The following is an 18,310-nucleotide window of genomic DNA, read 5'->3' as shown; positions in this document are numbered from 1 at the left end:
CTACTCATGGGTATCAGGAGGTAAGTATTTCAAAGGTTTGTTTGTTTTTAACGTCGGATATGCTGGCTGAACCAATGAGACAAAGAACGGCCTTGGCTGGTTCTCAGGCCGCTCTCCTTGGTGCCAGAGGTCTAAGGGCCGCACCTGATAAAACGTGTACTTTTCTCCGCAGGGATCGAAGTCTGTCACGGCCCCGCCCCTGTGCGCTGGGCCCCGCCCCGGACGACTCAGCCCTCGGGACTCATGAATATGCAAGCAAGAGGAAGATATTTAAAGAAGACGGCGCCACACGCAGATCTCTAACGCGCGCCTCCCGCCAGGTGCCGGTTTTCAGCCCAAGGCCCACCCCCCTTTGCCTGTGTCCATCGCTGCAGCGGAAGCGCCGCCAGCATGTCTGACAAACTGCCCTACAAAGTCGGTGAGTTCCAGGACTGCAGCCTGCTGCGACTACTCTGTGCGTGCCGAGGGTTTGTGCGGGATGGCGGCCGCCGGGCTGACCCGGAGCTTGTTGGGGCAGCGGCCGTAAGGCTGCCGCGGGGCCGCCCCGGGCGGCCCCGAAGCCCCTTGAATCACAGTCTCCGCGCGCTTCTGAGCGCAGGGCCGCCTGGGGGCTGGAGTTCTCCCATCGCGACGAGCGGGTCTTGGGAGGCAGCCGCGGACTACAAGTTCCGACATGCCCCGCGACGCCGCGCGGGCTACCAGCGCCGATCTGGTGGCGCGTTCCGCTTCTAGCGGCTAGGTGGGTGCAGAAAGTGCACCTGGCTGCGGCCTGGAACTAGTGGCCCCCGCTGCAACCTGCCTAGGCATCCAGATCCTGCCTTTTGGCCAACTGGGTGGTCCCAGGCAAGGGCTCACCTTTTTCCTGGCCTCTTATAGGGAAGGCGAGGGCACCCGCTTGTGAAGAGAGGCCTGGAAAGGGAGCCCGAGGCCGCACTGATCCGCTCACCGGGAACTTAGGGCTAGTTCTTCAACCTGTGGGACCTGCCCAACAGGGACCATCGTGCAGAGAATCACGAATAAAATTTAGAGAGTTTGGAAAAATTCTCCCTCTGCCCCACGGACCAGAAGGCTGATCAAACCTTCACTGAGTGTTTAACTGTGGCATGGACACTACCTTCTAGCTTTATTCTAGATTAACCCATCTTATTCTCATAGCTCTCAAGAATAGTTGAGGGACTATTTTTGCTTTAAGATGGATCCTAAAGGTCACTTGTCTACAGTTTTACAGCTGGAAAGTGATGGAGCAGGATTTGAACCAGGGTATCTAGACCTCTGAGCCCACCCATTTCACCACTGTGTACCAGTGAACACACTTGGAACAACCTTATTAAATTTTTACAAGAATCTGTTCAGGTTGATTAGCAGCTTTAAAAGTAAAGTTACTTTAAGTAACTTTAAGGCACCATTAACTCTGCACCATAAAAAAAAAAGTGTAATGGAAATGCTTTTTATATTGAGTATGTTACATGTCAAAACTGATCAAATTACATACCTCAAATATGTGCATTTTATTGTAATTAAAAAATAAATTTTTAAAAATTAAATTTCAATTAAAAAGAAAAAATTTTCAATTAAAAAAGACACCATTAATTGGATGAAGTGGGCACTGTGATAATCTCAGCAGCTCTGGAGGCTAGGACAGGAGGATTGCATGTTCAAGGCCAGCACCAGTAATTTAGCTAGGCCCTAAGCACCTTAGACCCTGACTCAAAAATAAAGAATTAAAAAAAAAAGGGGCTGGTTATGATAAAATTGCCCCTGGGTTAAATTCCTATTATCCCCTCCCACCAAAAAAGAACCCCCTTAAAGTGGAGAAAGATACCATTATATTTGTATCTGGTGATTTGTGATTACAAAATCTTTTTAGAAGTGGACATTATCCCATTGTACAGAGGAAGAAACTTGTAAATATTCTGTTGAAATTGAATTCATCAGAGTAGACTATTGCCCACATTGTGTGGTTGATGACGCTGTAGCCCAGAAAGGCAAGGTCACATTAGTGGAATGGCTGGAATAGGGACTTTGTCATACTGTGGAGGGTCAGGGTAGAGGGCATTGAGTTGTGTGGGTGAACATAAGGGTGGATTTGGAATGGGGGGTCTTGGTTATGTAAGAATGGAGGAAAGAAGCCTCTGTCAAAATCTGCAGATTTTACCCATTTGGCATTTTGTGTAATCCTCAGGGCACACAGCAAGGTTAGGGATGGTTATCCTCACTCTATAGATGAAGAAGGAGAGGTTTAGCAAGGGTCTTACTGTTCCTCTTGTGTTCTTGCAACTTCTGCAGGTCCTCAGCTCCCCAGGGTACCAAAAGCCCCAGAACTTGGAGCTCCAGCCCCTTCTGCACCCTTGGAGTTGAGGGTTCCATGGAAAACTCTATGGCTAGCACAGTTTCCATGAGGACATCATCGAAAGTATTATTTTTAGGTTGAGGGACAGATGGTAATAAAGTAGGTGGGATAGCACAGAACCCATTGTCACCTATTGCAGGGCCTTGTGAAGGGTCTATCTTTGCCTGGCCACCAGACCCACCTTTGCCATTGACTGGCTATGGAACCTGTGGCAAATTCCTGTCTGGGCTTTTTCCTCATTGGTAAAATGCTAGGAGTTGGACTAGGTTCTGAGGGTTTTTTTTTTTTTTTTTTTTTGCCACCTCTGGCCAGTGCCAGCCCCCTTTCCTGAATGTGTTCTTTTTTCTTTTCCTTTCCTTTTATTTTTTTTTAGTTGTAGATGGACACAATAACTTTTTATTTATTTATTTTTTTATGTGGTGCTGAGGATTGAACCCAGTGATTCACACATGCTAAGCTAAGCAAGCGCATTCTGCCAGTGAGCCACAATCCCAGCCCCTGAGTCTTCTGTTGTTCAATTTTTTTTTTTTTTTTTGGTACCAGGGATTGAACCCAAGGGTTCTTTTTTTTTTTTTTTAAAGAGAGAGTGAGAGAGGAGAGAGTGAGAGAGAATTTTTAATATTTATTTTTTTAGTTCTCGGCGGACACAACATCTTTGTTGGTATGTGGTGCTGAGGATTGAACCCAGGGCCTCACATGTGCTAGGTGAGAGCTCTACCACTGAGTCACAACCCCAACCCCAATTTTTTTTTTTTTTGGTGGTGCTGGGGATTGAACCCAGGGCCTTGTGCATGTGAGGCAAGCACTCTACCAACTGACCTATATCCCCAGCCCCCTGAATTCTTAATGAATTGTCAAATGAGGTTATTAGTTAATGGGGAGAGGTATTGGAGGTTTGGGAAAAGTTGAAAAGAAAAGTAAATTTACTAGGAAAATATTAAATGATTGCTGGAATGTGCTTGTCCCTTTAGATTTATGATCTTAGTAATAAGACCTCTTGGTGTGGTTGATTCTCCTTCTGGGTCACTGGCTTAGGTGCAGCAGAGGGTTGGGTTTCACCAGGGTGGGAGTTTTGCCAAGTGAGTTCTCAGAGGAAAGAGGGCAGAGGGATGGAGATTGAAATCCTAAGCTGGGGAAGGAAGAAGTTCTTACCTGACTGGTTGCCATCTTGTTGAAGTTGGGGCAAGAAGGAAAGAATTGGAAAGTTGGGACATGACCAGAGTTGGTTGCTTGAAATCCAGATTTCCAAGGGAGAGCTATCATCCTCAGTGTCTGTCCTCCCGGGGTGGGGGGTGGGGTGGGGGGTGGGCAAGGGGAGTGGTAGGAAGTGAGATCTCAAGGTGCAGCAGGAGTGGTGACTTCCATGGGGGTGGAGTATTTCACCTCTGACACTATTCTGGTGCTGGATTGAACCCAGGGTCTTGCATGTGCCTACCATTGAACTAGACCTGCAGCCCTTCTTGTTTAAAGGTTCAATAGGAAGCAGAATGATTCAGTTTTGTTATTTATTATTAAGCTCTCTAGAGTCAATTGGGCACACTGGTGCAGGTCTGTAATCCCAGCAATTTGGGAGGCTGAGACAAGAGGATTGCAAGTTCAAGGCCAACCTGAGTGGCCAATTTAATAAGACTCTGTCTCAAAATAAAATTAGAAAAAGTGCTGGGGTAGGGGTACACACCTGCAATTTCAGCAACTTGGGAGGCTGAGACAGGAGGATTGCAAATTCAAGGCCAGCCTTAGCATCTTGGTGAGGCCCTAAGCAATGAGACAGTGACAGAACTTATAATAGTATCCTTTCCTGCTTGAGAATTGGCAAAATTTGAGACATTTGAGGTATCAGCTAAAGACCAAAATAAACTGTTTATTCTGATAACATCAAAGCCAGAGGTGTAGCTTATTGTAAAAGCCAAATGATCCTGCTAACTGAACCCTGCTTACCCACCAGTCACAGTCAAGGCAGCTGAGAATACCTGATTACCTGATTCCTGCAGGTGGGCAGGTAGGTGCTTGCTTGCAAAAAGAAGGGAGAGCCAAACTGAGCATGCCCAGTTTATTCATCTCACATTCATTTATTTTTCTAGCTGACTTAAATTTTTTTTTTTTTTAGGGTTGATGGACCTTATTTTATTCATTTATTTATATGTAGTGCTGAAAATTGAACCCAGTGCCTCACACATGTGAGGCAAGCAGTCTACCACTGAGCCACGATCCCAGCCCATCCTCTCATATTTATTAATCAGACAAGCCAATCCACCTTCCTTGGGACAGAGAATGTTATTTATACTGATGAATTCCCTCCATGTGGAAACATCAGGAGCGGGGAGGAAGCATTTTCATGTTGCCACGGAGCTCAAGGAACTGTATCAAGTCCAAGATGTTGGATAATATTTGAGTGTTGAATCACCAAAAGACATAATGTGGAGAGGAAATGGAGCTAAAATTTTTAGGGAATGAGTGACCTGGAGGTGACAGTAGAAAGGAAGGGTGGTGGGAGGTGATAGATCTTTTTTGAAGGGGTACTTCTGTGTTGTAACTTTGGTGTATCTGGGTGATTCTTTGATTAAATGTATTCTCTACAAGACAGTAAGCTGCACTTAAACAGGTACCATGTTTTTCTCCTTAGGCTGCCCAGTTGCATACATAGTTACTAAATGAGAGAATGCAGTGACACATAGTCAAGCCCAAGGGTTTGGGGCGCATATATGGATCGGGTCTTTACACTGTGCTCATGCTTCGTGGTTGGGAGGAAGTGGCTTATGGGACTCCCATTCATCTTGCCCCTGCAGCGGACATTGGCCTGGCTGCCTGGGGACGCAAGGCCCTGGACATTGCGGAGAATGAGATGCCTGGCCTAATGCGCATGCGGGAGATGTACTCAGCCTCCAAGCCACTGAAGGGCGCCCGCATTGCAGGGTGCCTGCACATGACAGTAGAGACTGCTGTCCTCATCGAGACTCTTGTCGCCCTGGGTGCTGAGGTAAGACCCACTGCTGTGTGACCCTGGGTGAGTCCCTTCCCCTCTCTGGGTTCCGCCAGGGAAGAAGGCTGTTCAGGAGTGGGGAGAAGTCCAGGTGTGGGGCCAACTTTGGGCCAGCAGGGTCTCTCCTCCCTATCACTTGAGTTTTCCCTTTCCCAGTGCTGCCACCCTCTTGGTGAATGTTCTACAGATTTTCTCTGTGACCAGAAAGATAGCTTCTGACTGAGCTCAACACACCTTCCTGGCTTAGAGCTCTAGTAGGAAAAACTCAACCTCAAAGTCCTATTTAGTGTTCTAAGGACTGCCTTTCATTGTCCCTACTGTGGTCATGTGCCTGCCCTGGACCAATCATGCTTTCCAGAAGATTGGAGTGCTTTGATTGATTCAGTCTGGGTCATGTGTACCAATGATTGACAGTTTATTCAAGATCTCAGTGAGTCGGTATGCAAGGTGGTTTCCAAAGGTGAGCAGGGCAGTGCCAGGCAGCCAAAACCAACAGACTACTCCAGGGCTCAGTCCTTAGCCCTCTTCTTTTTTCTTCACATTCAATCTCTTCCTTTTTTTTTTTTTTTGGTACCAGGGATTGAACCCAGGGGTATTTAACCACTGAGCCACATCCCTGGCTCTTTTTATAATTTATTTAGAGACAGGGTCTCACTGAGTTGCTGAGGCTGACTTTGAACTTTCGATCCTCCTGCCTCAGCCTCCTGAGCTGCTGGGATTACAGGTGTGTGTCACCATCCTGGGCCACATTCAGTCTTGGTGGTCGGATTTTATGACTTTAAATACTGTCTGTATGGTGACGACACCCAAATACCTGTATTTAGGCTGAACTTCTGGAATTCCAGTCTTATACCTTCTGGTTCTAATGTGTCTTTTCCACTTGGAGATCAGGTACATATCTCAAATTTTTGAACAAACTCGATTTTTAGCCTTCTGCTCTTCCCGGAGTCTTCCCCATGTCAGTAAGTGGCAACCCCAGCCTTCCAGATTCTCTCAGTTCAGGAAACCTGGACACATGACCGCTCATCACCTCCAGGGTTCCCACTGTGTTTCCTATGGACTTTTCTTCAGTAGCCTCTTTACTTGTCTCTTTGCTTCAGCCCTTTCCCTTCTACCAGAGCTGCATCTTGTCACTGCTATGGCTCCCATCCACTCACCCAGTGTTTGGTTGTGGCACTGGCTGGACTGTGGTCCCAGCCTCTCACACCTACAACCAGGGCTTTTCCTTCTCCCTGCCCATGACCCTGGTGTTTCTGACCATCAGTGACCCACAGCTTTGTTTTGCCGACCCTTCTAGGTGCGGTGGTCTAGCTGTAACATCTTCTCCACTCAGGACCATGCAGCAGCTGCCATTGCCAAGGCTGGCATTCCAGGTGAGGCCTACTTGCTCCTGGGGCATGTGGGAATGCATGAACGGACTCCTTTTCTCCCTGTTTGTTTCATTGACCCCTAGAGCAACAGGCTTCTTACAGCAGGGCAGAGGATCCTAGCCTGGTGACCCATAGGAAAGAGCTGCTTTGTTTTACTATCATCTAAAATCCTGGGGAAGTGCTTATTAAGCCATCTCAAGCCTGTGACTGGGATGGGCAGGATCTTATGATTGGGAGCCACATGATATAGAGGAAAGGAAGTTCCTTAAAGGAAGGATGTGGATTTGTTTCCAAAGAACTGGGGAGGGAGAGGGCAGAAAAAGAGCCCAGAGGTCCACTGTAGAGATATGGTAGTATAAGGGGCTAGGAAGGACCAGGTCTAAAGAAGAAGGACTTTCTCATGAACTGCTGGAGAAGGGCACATGTCTGCATTAAGAGGAGGGAGTAGTTAGATCTGATGGTGATTAAGTAGGACATTCAAGATTCCTTCTGATCAGCCACAGATGAGATGAAGAGGGCTTCTTCATAGACTGTCTGGGATTAAATGGGCAAGGCCTCAGCCTTGACTGGGTTCCATGACCCCATGAAAGGCCTTATTTTCAAGACCATTATATTTTCTAGTTGTGAGAAAAGGCAGCTGGCCCTGCTTGGCCTATGTCCTTTGCTCACAGTAATTTCCTGGGAACCCCACACCTGTGTCCTTGTTACTCCATATGATGGGAGAAACACAGCTGGCCCTCAATAGCTCTGGGTTCTGTGCCTCTCTGGGATACCATGCTACATGATACAGGCACATCTTAGCCTCTCTCTGGGTGTAAGTGGTGACAGTGGTAACGCCTGCCCCGCAGGGCTTCCATAAGGAAAAATGAGATGCAGTATAAAGCGATAGAGTAATGTCTGGCACAGAGAAAGTGCTTCATTTGTAGTAGCTGCTATTAGTAATTTTTTGGCCAGACATTGCCTGAGACTACCCACCACAGAGGCTGCTGTGCCCTTAAGACCTTTCAGAACAGAACAATGTCTGGATCCAGCCATGTGGTTCCCACTGAGTAGGTGGTCTCACTATGGGTGGGAGCTCTGGTCTGTGTGGGTTGATACCCAGTCCTTGGGGCTTAGGCAGAAGGGGATGAGAAAGGAAACAATTTCCACATACTTGTACCTGTGGGGCAATACTTGGCCTCTGTCTCATTTAATCTGTATTGTTGTGAGCCCCATATACAGAGGAGGAAACTGAAGCTCAGAGAAGTGAGGTGATTAGCTCAAGGTTATATAGCTAGTAAGTGGCAGAGCCAGGATTTGAACTCAGATCTCTCCTGTTCCAAGTTGTGTTTGTACCCCTGCTGGGTTCTCAGGGCTGGAAGTGGCTGGGCATGGAAATTAGGAAGGAGGTAGCATTGGCTCTGCCTGGGCCGTTCCCTTGAGCAGAGGTGCCGATGGGGAAGGTCAGGCCCTGATGTGCCACTCACCCTCCAGTGTATGCCTGGAAGGGTGAAACCGACGAAGAGTACCTGTGGTGCATCGAGCAGACACTGTACTTCAAGGATGGGCCCCTCAATATGATTCTGGACGACGGTGGAGACCTTACTAACCTCATCCACACAAAGTACCCACAGCTTCTGTCAGGTGAGCAGGGCCAGGGGGTGGGCTGGGTGCCCGAGGCCTGGAAAAATGCCCAGATTCTGTGGAAGATAGGAGGACATGAGACTCTTGCAGGCAGACAAGCTGGGGCCTGGCCTCTGGATTTCTGCCGACATGGGGCTGGGTGGCTGAGGTTGCTGGCTGAGTTGATAGCCCAAGGGCTGGCATAATGCCAAGACTGAGAATAGCTGGGAAGGAGCTATTTTTTTGTTAAAAGCATGGTGGGGAGGAGAGTATCTGGGGAGTGGTATATGGAGAGTGCAAAGGCCCTGAGGCAGGAAAGGAGTGACTGTTAAGTAAATAGGAAGCTAGCATGGCTGCAATGGATGGAGGGAGCCTTCCTTAGGGAATATTCCATGATGTGGAGCTTTAGTTGAAGGCCAGGTGTGACCTAAAAATGCTATAAGAAAGTTTGGCTTAACCCTGAGAGAAAAGGAAATAATTGGAGGGATTTGAGATTTTTGTTAAAATATACATGAAAAAAGTGGCTATAACTGCTTTATGGAGGATGAACTGTGGCAGGAAGACTAGGTGAGAAATGATGGCAGCCACAATCATTTGGGTGTGGTGGCACATGCCTATAATCCTAGTGACCTGGGAGACTGAGGCAGGAGGATTGTCAAAATCAAAGCCAGCCTCAGCAAGTTAGCGAGACCTTAAGCAACTTAAGGGATGGGGATGTGGCTCAGTGGTTAAGCACTCCTGGGTTTAATCCCTGGTACCAAAAATAAATAAATAAAACCAGAAGAAGAAAAAGTGATAATAGCAGTGAGAATGGAAAGGTTGGGAGAGGCTGGGAGGTGGAATCATCTGGCCTGGTGATGGATTCCCTGTGGCTCCTCCCTTATGTTGTCCTGGGTGATTGGGTGGACTGTACTGTCAGTCACGGAGCTGGGAACCCTGAAAGATGAATAGCATTATGGGATAAAGATGGGGAATTTAGGTGAGTCAGAGCTGGTCTCTGATATTCTTTCCCTTTTGTTCAGGCATCCGAGGCATCTCTGAGGAGACCACAACTGGGGTCCACAATCTATATAAGATGATGGCCAATGGGATACTGAAGGTTCCGGCCATCAATGTCAATGACTCTGTCACCAAGGTGAGCCCTTGGGGCAGTGCCAGCTCCAGCTTAGAGAGTCCTTCACAGATGGCATCAGTGAGCCACAGATGTGATGATTGTATGCAGTGGTAGCAGGCTATAGTGACATGGGCAAGGGCTGTTCCCAGACCCTGAGGGATTTTCAGACCCATGTTATCATCATCCTGAAGAAGCCTACCCAGGAAGGCTGCAGACCAGGGACATGAAGCCCTCGTCTGAGGGGAAAAGGGGTATAGACCAAGGGTAACGAGTACATTAAAGAAGGAAAAAAACTGCACAGTGGGCCTCAGACCTGGGTTTTAAGAGCATTGTCTTTGGCTGTCACGAGCTTTAAAATTAACCCGGTTCTTTGATCCAGCAGTCTCTCCTGGTGATCGATGCCTAGAAGGCTTCTGGACCAGCAGGAAAGACTAGGGAGAAGGTCTTGGAGCTGATTAGGGTGAGGGGCATGTTGGGCATGTATGGTCGGGAGGAGTCCCAGAGGGGTTCAGCCAGGCCGAGTTGCTGAGTGGGCCTGAGGCTTGGGGCCCTGTGGAACAATTCTGAAGCCTAGCCCCAAGACCTTGTTTGTCCCCATCATCCCTGCCCTGTCTCTTTTCAGAGTAAATTTGACAACCTCTATGGCTGCCGGGAGTCCCTCATAGATGGCATCAAACGGGCCACGGATGTGATGATTGCGGGCAAGGTGGCAGTGGTAGCTGGCTATGGTGACGTGGGCAAGGGCTGTGCCCAGGCCCTGAGGGGCTTTGGGGCTCGTGTCATCATTACCGAGATTGACCCTATCAATGCGCTACAGGCTGCCATGGAAGGTATGATGAGGTGGGGTCAACACTGGGGCCAGGGGAGAGACAAGCCCCTCCTGGATAACCCATGGCTACTGTCTCCACAGGGTATGAGGTGACTACCATGGACGAGGCTTGCAAGGAGGGCAACATCTTTGTCACTACCACAGGCTGTGTGGACATCATCCTGGGCCGGTAGGTGCCGGTGGGCATCTTGGGGAGCAAAGGAGGGGTGTAGACTCGTGAATGCTCTTTGTCTCTGATGGTCTCCTGTGGGCTTGGGCTCCCTGACAGGCACTTTGAGCAGATGAAGGATGATGCCATCGTGTGTAACATTGGGCACTTTGATGTGGAGATAGATGTGAAGTGGCTCAATGAGAATGCTGTGGAGAAGGTGAACATCAAGCCCCAGGTGAGAGGCCGGCACCTGCAGTGGAGGACTGAGCCCACCTGCTTGTGGGCTGCCCCCCAAGGAGAGCAGTTAGGAGGCTGTTGCCAGCAGGGGTGTGGGAAAGAGCCTGGTTTTAGAGCTAGAAATGAGATGGCAGATTTGATTCTGAGGGCAGCCAGAATCCCTAACCATATTAGGTAGGTGAACTGTGTACGTCATGAGGTTGCTGTACTCATGCTGCTACTGTGTGGAGCATGGAAACGGGCATGGGGGCAGGGGAGGCTTTGAGAGGGTGCTCTCAAAACCCTGCAGAGGCTTGGCAACCAGCACTCTTGGAGAGTGTTGGGGATGATGGACTGGAGTCAGACTAGGGGAAGAATTTGAAAAGGATGCTGGGTTTCGGGCTGGAACAGCTGTGTGAAAAGTGGGCTGCTTACTCTTGGAGAGTGTTGGGGATGACTGACTGAAGTCTGGCTGGAACAGCTGTGTGAAAAGTCGGCTGCTTACTGGTCAAAGGACAGGTTTGCAGTGGGCCATCGAGAGATGAATTCCTTTGGGATGTGTGAAATATTATTTGGCTTATATTTATTGTGGCTTTATTTTTTCTCTGATTATAAAGTAATATGTTTCTGGAAGATACTTTCGCTTTGTGTATCAAGAGCTTTCAAGTTAAGCAAGCTCATTTTATGTGTGTATATGGGATTCGACCTAGGGCCTTGTGTGTATAAGCGTGCACTCTGCCACTGAGCCATACTCCCTTCCCTTAAGCAAACTGAGCAATCTCTCCTAGTAATTAATCCTTGAGTATATACAAGTTGTTGATCTTTTTTTTTTTTTTTGTACCAGAGGTTAAACCCAGGGACCCTTTACCACTGAGCTATATCCCTAGCCCTTTTTGTTTTTTATTTTGATACAGAGTTTCTAAATTGCTGAGGGCCTCACAAAATTGCTGAGCATGGCCTGGAATTTGTGATCCTCCTTCCTCAGCCTCCCAAGCTGCTGGGATTATAGGCCTGCCCCATCACACCTGGAGATCACGTTAAAAAAATTTTTTTTTGTTTTAAGAGGAGAAAGCCTGCTGTGGAGTTCTTTGAGTTAGTGCCTCGTCTTTGAGATGTTGTACAGAACGTGTAGACACAGAGTTGACCAAAGCCCTAAGACTGCCCAGTCAGAGCCACACCATGAGACCAGCCAGGAGCCTAGAGCCTCTGAGGGGCAGGCAAGCCTCTATGGACATACCACACACACATGCCCCACCCTACTCCTGGGCCCTCTGCCTGTGGGAGGTCTCCTTGGGTAGGTCCTGTGCTAGCCTGCAGGGTCAGTTCCTGGCTAGGTGGAGGGTGCCTCCTCCTTTCTGCTGAGAGTGCCTGGTGCCACAGCGGGGCTTGCTTCCCTGGCAGCCAGAAAGATGTTCTACAAAGGTATCACAGGCTTACTTCAGGGTGATGGATCTCTCTTCTTCAAACTCTCCTCCAAAGCTGGGCTCTGTCCTCACTCTCAGAATTCCTGCAGTTTGTCAGCCTCCTTCCCAACTTCATCTCTTAAGAACCTGTACCCTCGGGCCATCTTGGACCCTTCTTCCTGAATATTGCACCACACTCCTGTTTCTGGTTACCTTTTTAGCCAGCTCCTTTTGTTTGGAGCAGAGGAGTGCCCTTTTCCTTGCCATTCTCTAAGCTCCAGCTCAAGGGACCCACTTCCTAGCCAGCTCCTTGTGTGGTGGGCAGTCCCCCTGTGCTCTGTACAGCCCTATTGTGCAGCACCCATTTTGTTGCAGTTAGGTCACTGGCTTTACCTCCACTGCTGTACCACGAGGATGGAGAAAGCAAATTTTTGTGTGTTCAGATACCTGGAAAAAGTGGAAGATTGAGGGCACTGAGGCTGGGAATTTCTCCTCTTTCATTCACTAAAGCAGGAGTTCTTGACCTCTGCAGACAGACAGACAGAGACACACACACACACACACACACACACACACACACACACATACACACACACACCCCTGTGGCCTGGAATCTGGGAGTGGAGCCCGGCATCCCCATTTTTAAGGTTCCCAATGTGATTCCAACATGCAGCTCAAGTTGAGTGTCCTTGCACTCAGCTTTACTAAGCTTTTCTAAGTTGCATTCAACTTTCTAATGGTGATTGAAAGCTGGGATACGTCCTCAGGCTGTCAAGGCTGACAGGTGGCACTTGTAAACTTCAGTTTCTTTGTCTGTGAAAGGGAAATGATAGTAGTTCTTAAATAATAGTGTTGTTTTAGGAGGGCATGTTGTAGTTGCATGTAAAGGACTTAGTACAGGGTATCTGGCATATATTAGCTGCATTTACTCGGTGCCTTGTGTAAAGCCAAGTGCTATACAGGTAGCAGCTTACTAAATTCTCATTGCAGATCTGTAAGGTTATTGGCTATTAGTTATTCACTGTGTATGCCAGCCTTGTGGAAGTTGTTCTGGTGCATTCCAGGCCCCTGCTAGGTGGGGTGGGAGGCAGGGGTAGACTGGGCAGTGCTCCACCAGCCCTCACTGTTGCCCTGGTGACCTGCAGGTGGACCGCTACTGGCTGAAGAATGGGCGCCGCATCATCCTGCTTGCTGAGGGCCGGCTGGTTAACCTGGGTTGTGCCATGGGCCACCCTAGTTTTGTGATGAGCAACTCCTTCACCAACCAGGTGCTGGCACAGATTGAGCTGTGGACCCACTCAGACAAGTACCCTGTTGGGGTTCACTTCCTGCCCAAGAAGGTGAGTTCTTGCCTCCATCTCAAGCCAGGGGTCATGTGTTTGATCCTGGGCTTCCCACACAGAGCTTGCTAGAATTTATAAGGAAAGTGTCTGCCTTCCCTCTTAGAGGTCCCCACAGGGTTCTATACAGTGCTAAAATTATTCTCCCCATGTGACAAAAGAGGACAGACCCACTAAGGCCCAGAGGAACCTGTGGGGAGTGACTCCTTATAGTACATCCAGAGTGGCTTACCCTGTCTGATCCTCAGGTTCCCTATTGGGTAACCAGTAAGAGTAGCTCTTGTTCTTCCAGCCTTTGGCTGTTGGAGAGGCTGTGATAGATCTTGACACCATCCTTCTACTCCTTGTTTCTGACAACTGAGGAAGAATATCTACTTGGCCTGGAGCATGTGCCCTCTGGACCAGCCAACTCTTTCCCCTTCATGTCCCTGAGCCACTGTTCTACTGGACCAAATGTTTTACCCAGAAGGACCTTAAAGTTCTGTGCAGCCTGCCAGGTCCTCAGGCTTGTTGTAGGGTCTGTTTAACCATTGTGGCACACTTGCCTTCTGATGTGGTTGCTGGGAAAATGAAATCATCCTGAGCTAGGCTGGGACGAGTAAAGAGATGATTTAGTTGGTACTCAGAGTACTTTCTCTAGGCTTAAGTTTCTTCTTCTGTTAAATACCAGTATAAACCCTGCCCTTCCTGCTTCTTAGGGATGTTTGTGAGACTCCAGTGAAATAGTAGATGTGAAACCACTTGGGAGTGTAAAAGCTTTCTGAGCTGGGCTGTGATTAGAGGTTGTGGTGCCATCTTGGGATGGGACTTGGGGCCCTCGGGGAAGAGAGAGGCCCCATCCAGAGCTAGAAGCTGAGAAAAGTGACAGCCACACTCAGAATTGACCCTTCTCTTAACTACAGCATCTTGACCTTCTTTTCAGGCTCCTTTCATGCATTTTGGCACTGGTCAGAGTTAGAGGTTTACCTTATATAACTCTAGCCTCCATCCCCCTTGATTTCTGCTCCATCTCTTCAAAACTGCCCTGGAGGCTCTAGCTTAGATGCTTAATACACATTTTGGGAGCCAGATGGCTCCCAAATGTTCAAATCCTAGCTTTGTCATTCACTAGCTGTGTGACTTTGGGTGAGTCATTTCATCTTTTATAACCTTGACGTTCTCATTTGTAAAAAGAGGTGGCAGGGTTTTGTTTTTTTGTTTTGTTTTGTGTTTTTTGGTACTGGGGGATTGAGCCCAGGGGTGCTTTACTACTAAGCCATATCTCCAGCTCTTTTTATTTTTTATTTTGATTCAGGGTCTCACTAAGTTGCTTAGGGGCTCACTAATTTGCTGATGTTGGTCTCAAACTTGTGATTCTCCTTCCTCAGTCTCCCGAGTCACTGGGATTACAAGTGTACAACACCATGCCTGGTTAGGATGGCAGTTTTATTAGTTAGGATCCTTTTGGTAGCCAGTAATAGAAATTGGTTCAAATCAGGGTGTTATCTATTGCTACAAGCATTTGACCTCAAAACTTACTGGCTTAAAACAATAAACATTTAGCTAGGTGCATGGCATGCACCTTTAGTCCCAGTTACTTGGGAAGCTGAAGGCAGGATTGCTTGAACCTGGGCAACATAGTTAGGCGCTGTCTCACAAAACAAAACACTAAACATTTATTTCTGTTTTTGTGGGTAGGAGTTTGAGATCAGCTTAGCTCTCTGGTTTTGACCGAAGATCATTTTCAAGAGGTTACAGTTAAGATTTCTGCCAGGGCTGCAAACATCTGAAGACTTGACTGGGTTGAAAAATCTGCCTTCACATCACTGTTGATAGGAGATCTCAGTTTCTCTCTCCTATGTTTCCATAGAGCTGCTTGCATGTCCTCATGAGATGGCAGCTGGCTTCCCTGAGTGAGTGACCCAGGGGAGAGCAAGGAGGAAGTCACATTGCTTTTTATGACCTTGTCTCCAGAGTCATACTCATTACTTCTGCTTTGTTCTATTCATTTGAATTGAGTCATTCAAGGGATGGAGAATTAGGATCCCTTTTTCTCTTTTCTTTCTCTCTCTCTTTTTCTTCTTTTTTTTTTTTGAGACAAGGTCTTATTGTGTTGCCCTGGCTGGCCACAAACTTGCCATCCTCCTGCTTCAGCCTCCCAAGTAGCTGGGATTACAGTGTGAATCAACATGCCTGATTAGGTTCTTCCTCTTTTTTTTTTTTTTTTTTTGTTGTTGTTGATGGACCTTTATTTTATTTACTTGTTTATATGCGGTGCTGAGAATCGAATCCAGTGCCTCATGCATGCTAGGCAAGTGCCCTGCTCTCAGGGTCTTCCTCTTGAAGGAAAGAGTATCAAATAATGTATGGATATATTTAGTTATTTATTTATTAATTCATTTATTTATTTTTGTGGTTCTGGGTTTCCAATTCTAGGTCTTGCACATATGGATCTATTTTAATCAAAAAAGGAAACCGTTTCATGAGGAAAAAGGAGTGTTTGGGCAGTATGGTGGGTCTAAGATCCACACACTGGATTTAAGATTCAGTGTCATCGTATCTCTCATTGTTTTGGGTAGGGGGGTTGCTGGGAATTGAACCCAGGGCCTTGTACACGCTGAGCATGTGTTCTACCACTGAGTGACACTCTAGCTCCATAGTTCTGTTTTTCTCTGTGTCTCGAATCTTGATTTCTCTACATTCATTTCACTTGTCAAGTAGACTTGCTACTGGTGAACTGAGATTGATTACCCTTCTCTGCTTAGGAATCTCAGTGTAAACAGAATCCCCTGACTCTATCTTTCATGGAAAATATGTCCTGGACCGAAGACAAATTCCAGAGAAGCATTGTAGTTAGCTGCTTAAATTGGTGGAAGATGAGGAAGGAGATATAATCAGTGGTCTCACTGGGACTACTTGGTGGGGAGATGTGCAGCCAAAACAACACACCCACTGAGGCTGGCTGTGAGAATAGAATGAGGTATATTGTGTTCCAACTGAACAGTTTCTGCCTTTCTTGGTAGCTGGATACAAGTGCAGGGTCCCTGAACATGGCACTAATTCCAGGGTTTTCTTTGTTTTTCCCTAGCTGGATGAAGCAGTGGCCGAAGCCCACCTGAGCAAACTTAATGTGAAGCTGACCAAGCTGACTGAAAAGCAGGCCCAGTACCTGGGCATGTCCCGTGATGGCCCCTTCAAGCCTGATCACTACCGCTACTGAGCCGGGACTGCCTGTCACCTTCCAGCTGCTATCCCTGTCCAGGCCCCACTTCTCAAGACAAATGGCGCCTTCTTTGCAATTACTTTGTCAATGTCCCCCATCGATTCACTGGGGCTGGGCACTCAGTGTTTGGCCTGTGCTGCATCCCTCATTGTTCCAACTGTGCCAAGGGGAATTGAGAGACCCTGGTCAAGATGCAGATACAGGGGAGATATCCACAGGGAACCTTGAGCTCAGGGGTCGTGGTACTGCTCATTAGTCAGTGCTTTCTTAGAGGGGAAGTTGGTAGTGGTGGTCACAAAGCCCATGCACTTTATACAGGCCTCACCTGGTCTGTGAACTAAGATCTCTGTGCTTCGTTTATCAGTTCACTGGTTTTTCAGCCTATGACAGATAAAAAGGAGCCATATCAAAGGACAAAGAAGAACTGTGGAGTTTGAATCTTCCCGAGAGCTTCATTTACTTCATGGTGGGCCTTCTCAAACCTCAGAACCCCCATTTCACAGGGGTTAGAATAGACTGTTAAAAGACAGCCAAGAAAGGACAAGAGAAGTCACAGCCAGAGATTGAGAGAGGCCAGAAAAACACAAATAGGCATAAATCTGCCACCACTTTGTAACATGATAGTTCCTCCACAACCCTGGGTTAAAAAGATTAATTTTGGTTTATGATGTTTATATATTGTTTCGAATGTTAAAAGAAAGCAGGAAGGTGGGTAAATAAAATTTTGGTGCCTAAAAGGATTTTGAGCCTTTATCATATAATCTACTGCCAGTACTGTAGGCCTTGAAGTAGAGGTTATAGTCATGTACTGGTGAAGATTGAGAAGACCAGGGTTTGACTCAGTGTGGGATGGTAAGGGCTGCAGGCAGGTTCTTAGACTTCAAAGGTTTGGTAAAGAGGGGCTCTTCTCCCTCCCTCCCCCCCGCCCCCCCCAGAATTCTCTTTTCAGATGTGTCTTATAAATAATCTGTTTCTGTAACCAAATCTGAGACTGTCATTTAATTGATGAATTTAACCCATTTGTAATTGTAATCACTGTTTGCATTTTCCTGTGTTTGTGTGTGTGTGTGTGTGTGTGTGTGTGTGTGTGTTCCTGTTTGTATTTTTTTCTTCCCCATTTCCACTTTTCTTTGGATTGATCCAGTGTACCATGAGGGGGCTATTACTTATTGACACTAGTGTGCCAGGGGCACAACAATCTTAGTAATATTTTTAGCTAATTTTGTAGATGAGAATGGAGACTCAGGGATGGCTTTCCTAAAACCCTCCCCCGCCAAAGACCTCATCATGATTAGAATCACAGGAAGGTGGTTGGGGAATTGGGTTCCTCCTGTTTGCCTAAAAGAGCACTTATGGGTTCTTGGAAATCAAATAGAAGAAAGAACATATCTAGGGAGGGTAACCAGACTGTTCAAAGGGCCAGCCACTGAGTGGAAGGCCTGATGGGAGATGTGTTTGAGTGACCTGGCTGCTGGGATCTCAAAGCTAGAGAGAAAGCATGGATGTAAACGGCTTTGCTATCTCTTGGCATTTCCCCTTTCTGCCCAGCTTCAGAGTTCAGTGCCTGGCAACAGTAGGAGAAAGGCATCAGGAAAGAAGTGCTTGAGTAGAACTTGAAGATTTTAGCAGAACTTGAAGTCAAGGGCACTCCAAGTGACAGAACAGCTTAAGCAAGTGAGTGAGAGGATACTAAAGAGGGCAAGAGTTACAGACTTGAGAGCTGAATAAACAAGGGACTGTGAGGTACCAGAGG

The 18,310-nt window shown here is 47.4% G+C and overlaps 2 protein-coding genes across 2 annotated transcripts in view; one reads left to right on the top strand and one right to left on the bottom strand.

Annotated features, from left to right (window-relative positions):
- Positions 1-18,310, bottom strand: part of Asip (agouti signaling protein) — a 46,206-nt gene that overhangs the window by 16,496 nt on the left and 11,400 nt on the right. The gene's annotated exons all lie outside the window — the stretch shown is intronic.
- On the top strand, positions 268-17,294 carry Ahcy (adenosylhomocysteinase). Its single transcript, XM_026383185.2, has 10 exons — positions 268-418; positions 5,137-5,327; positions 6,628-6,703; positions 8,174-8,323; positions 9,325-9,437; positions 10,039-10,246; positions 10,327-10,414; positions 10,514-10,631; positions 13,161-13,355; positions 16,423-17,294. The coding sequence occupies exons 1-10, from the start codon at positions 391-393 to the stop codon at positions 16,552-16,554; spliced, it is 1,299 nt and encodes a 432-aa protein (XP_026238970.1). The 5' UTR covers positions 268-390; the 3' UTR covers positions 16,555-17,294.

This window comes from Urocitellus parryii, chromosome 6, assembly GCF_045843805.1.
Source record: "Urocitellus parryii isolate mUroPar1 chromosome 6, mUroPar1.hap1, whole genome shotgun sequence".
Lineage (NCBI taxonomy): Eukaryota > Metazoa > Chordata > Mammalia > Rodentia > Sciuridae > Urocitellus > Urocitellus parryii.
The sequence above is the reverse complement of the archived record's forward strand: the minus strand, read 5'-3'. Positions and strand labels throughout refer to the sequence as shown.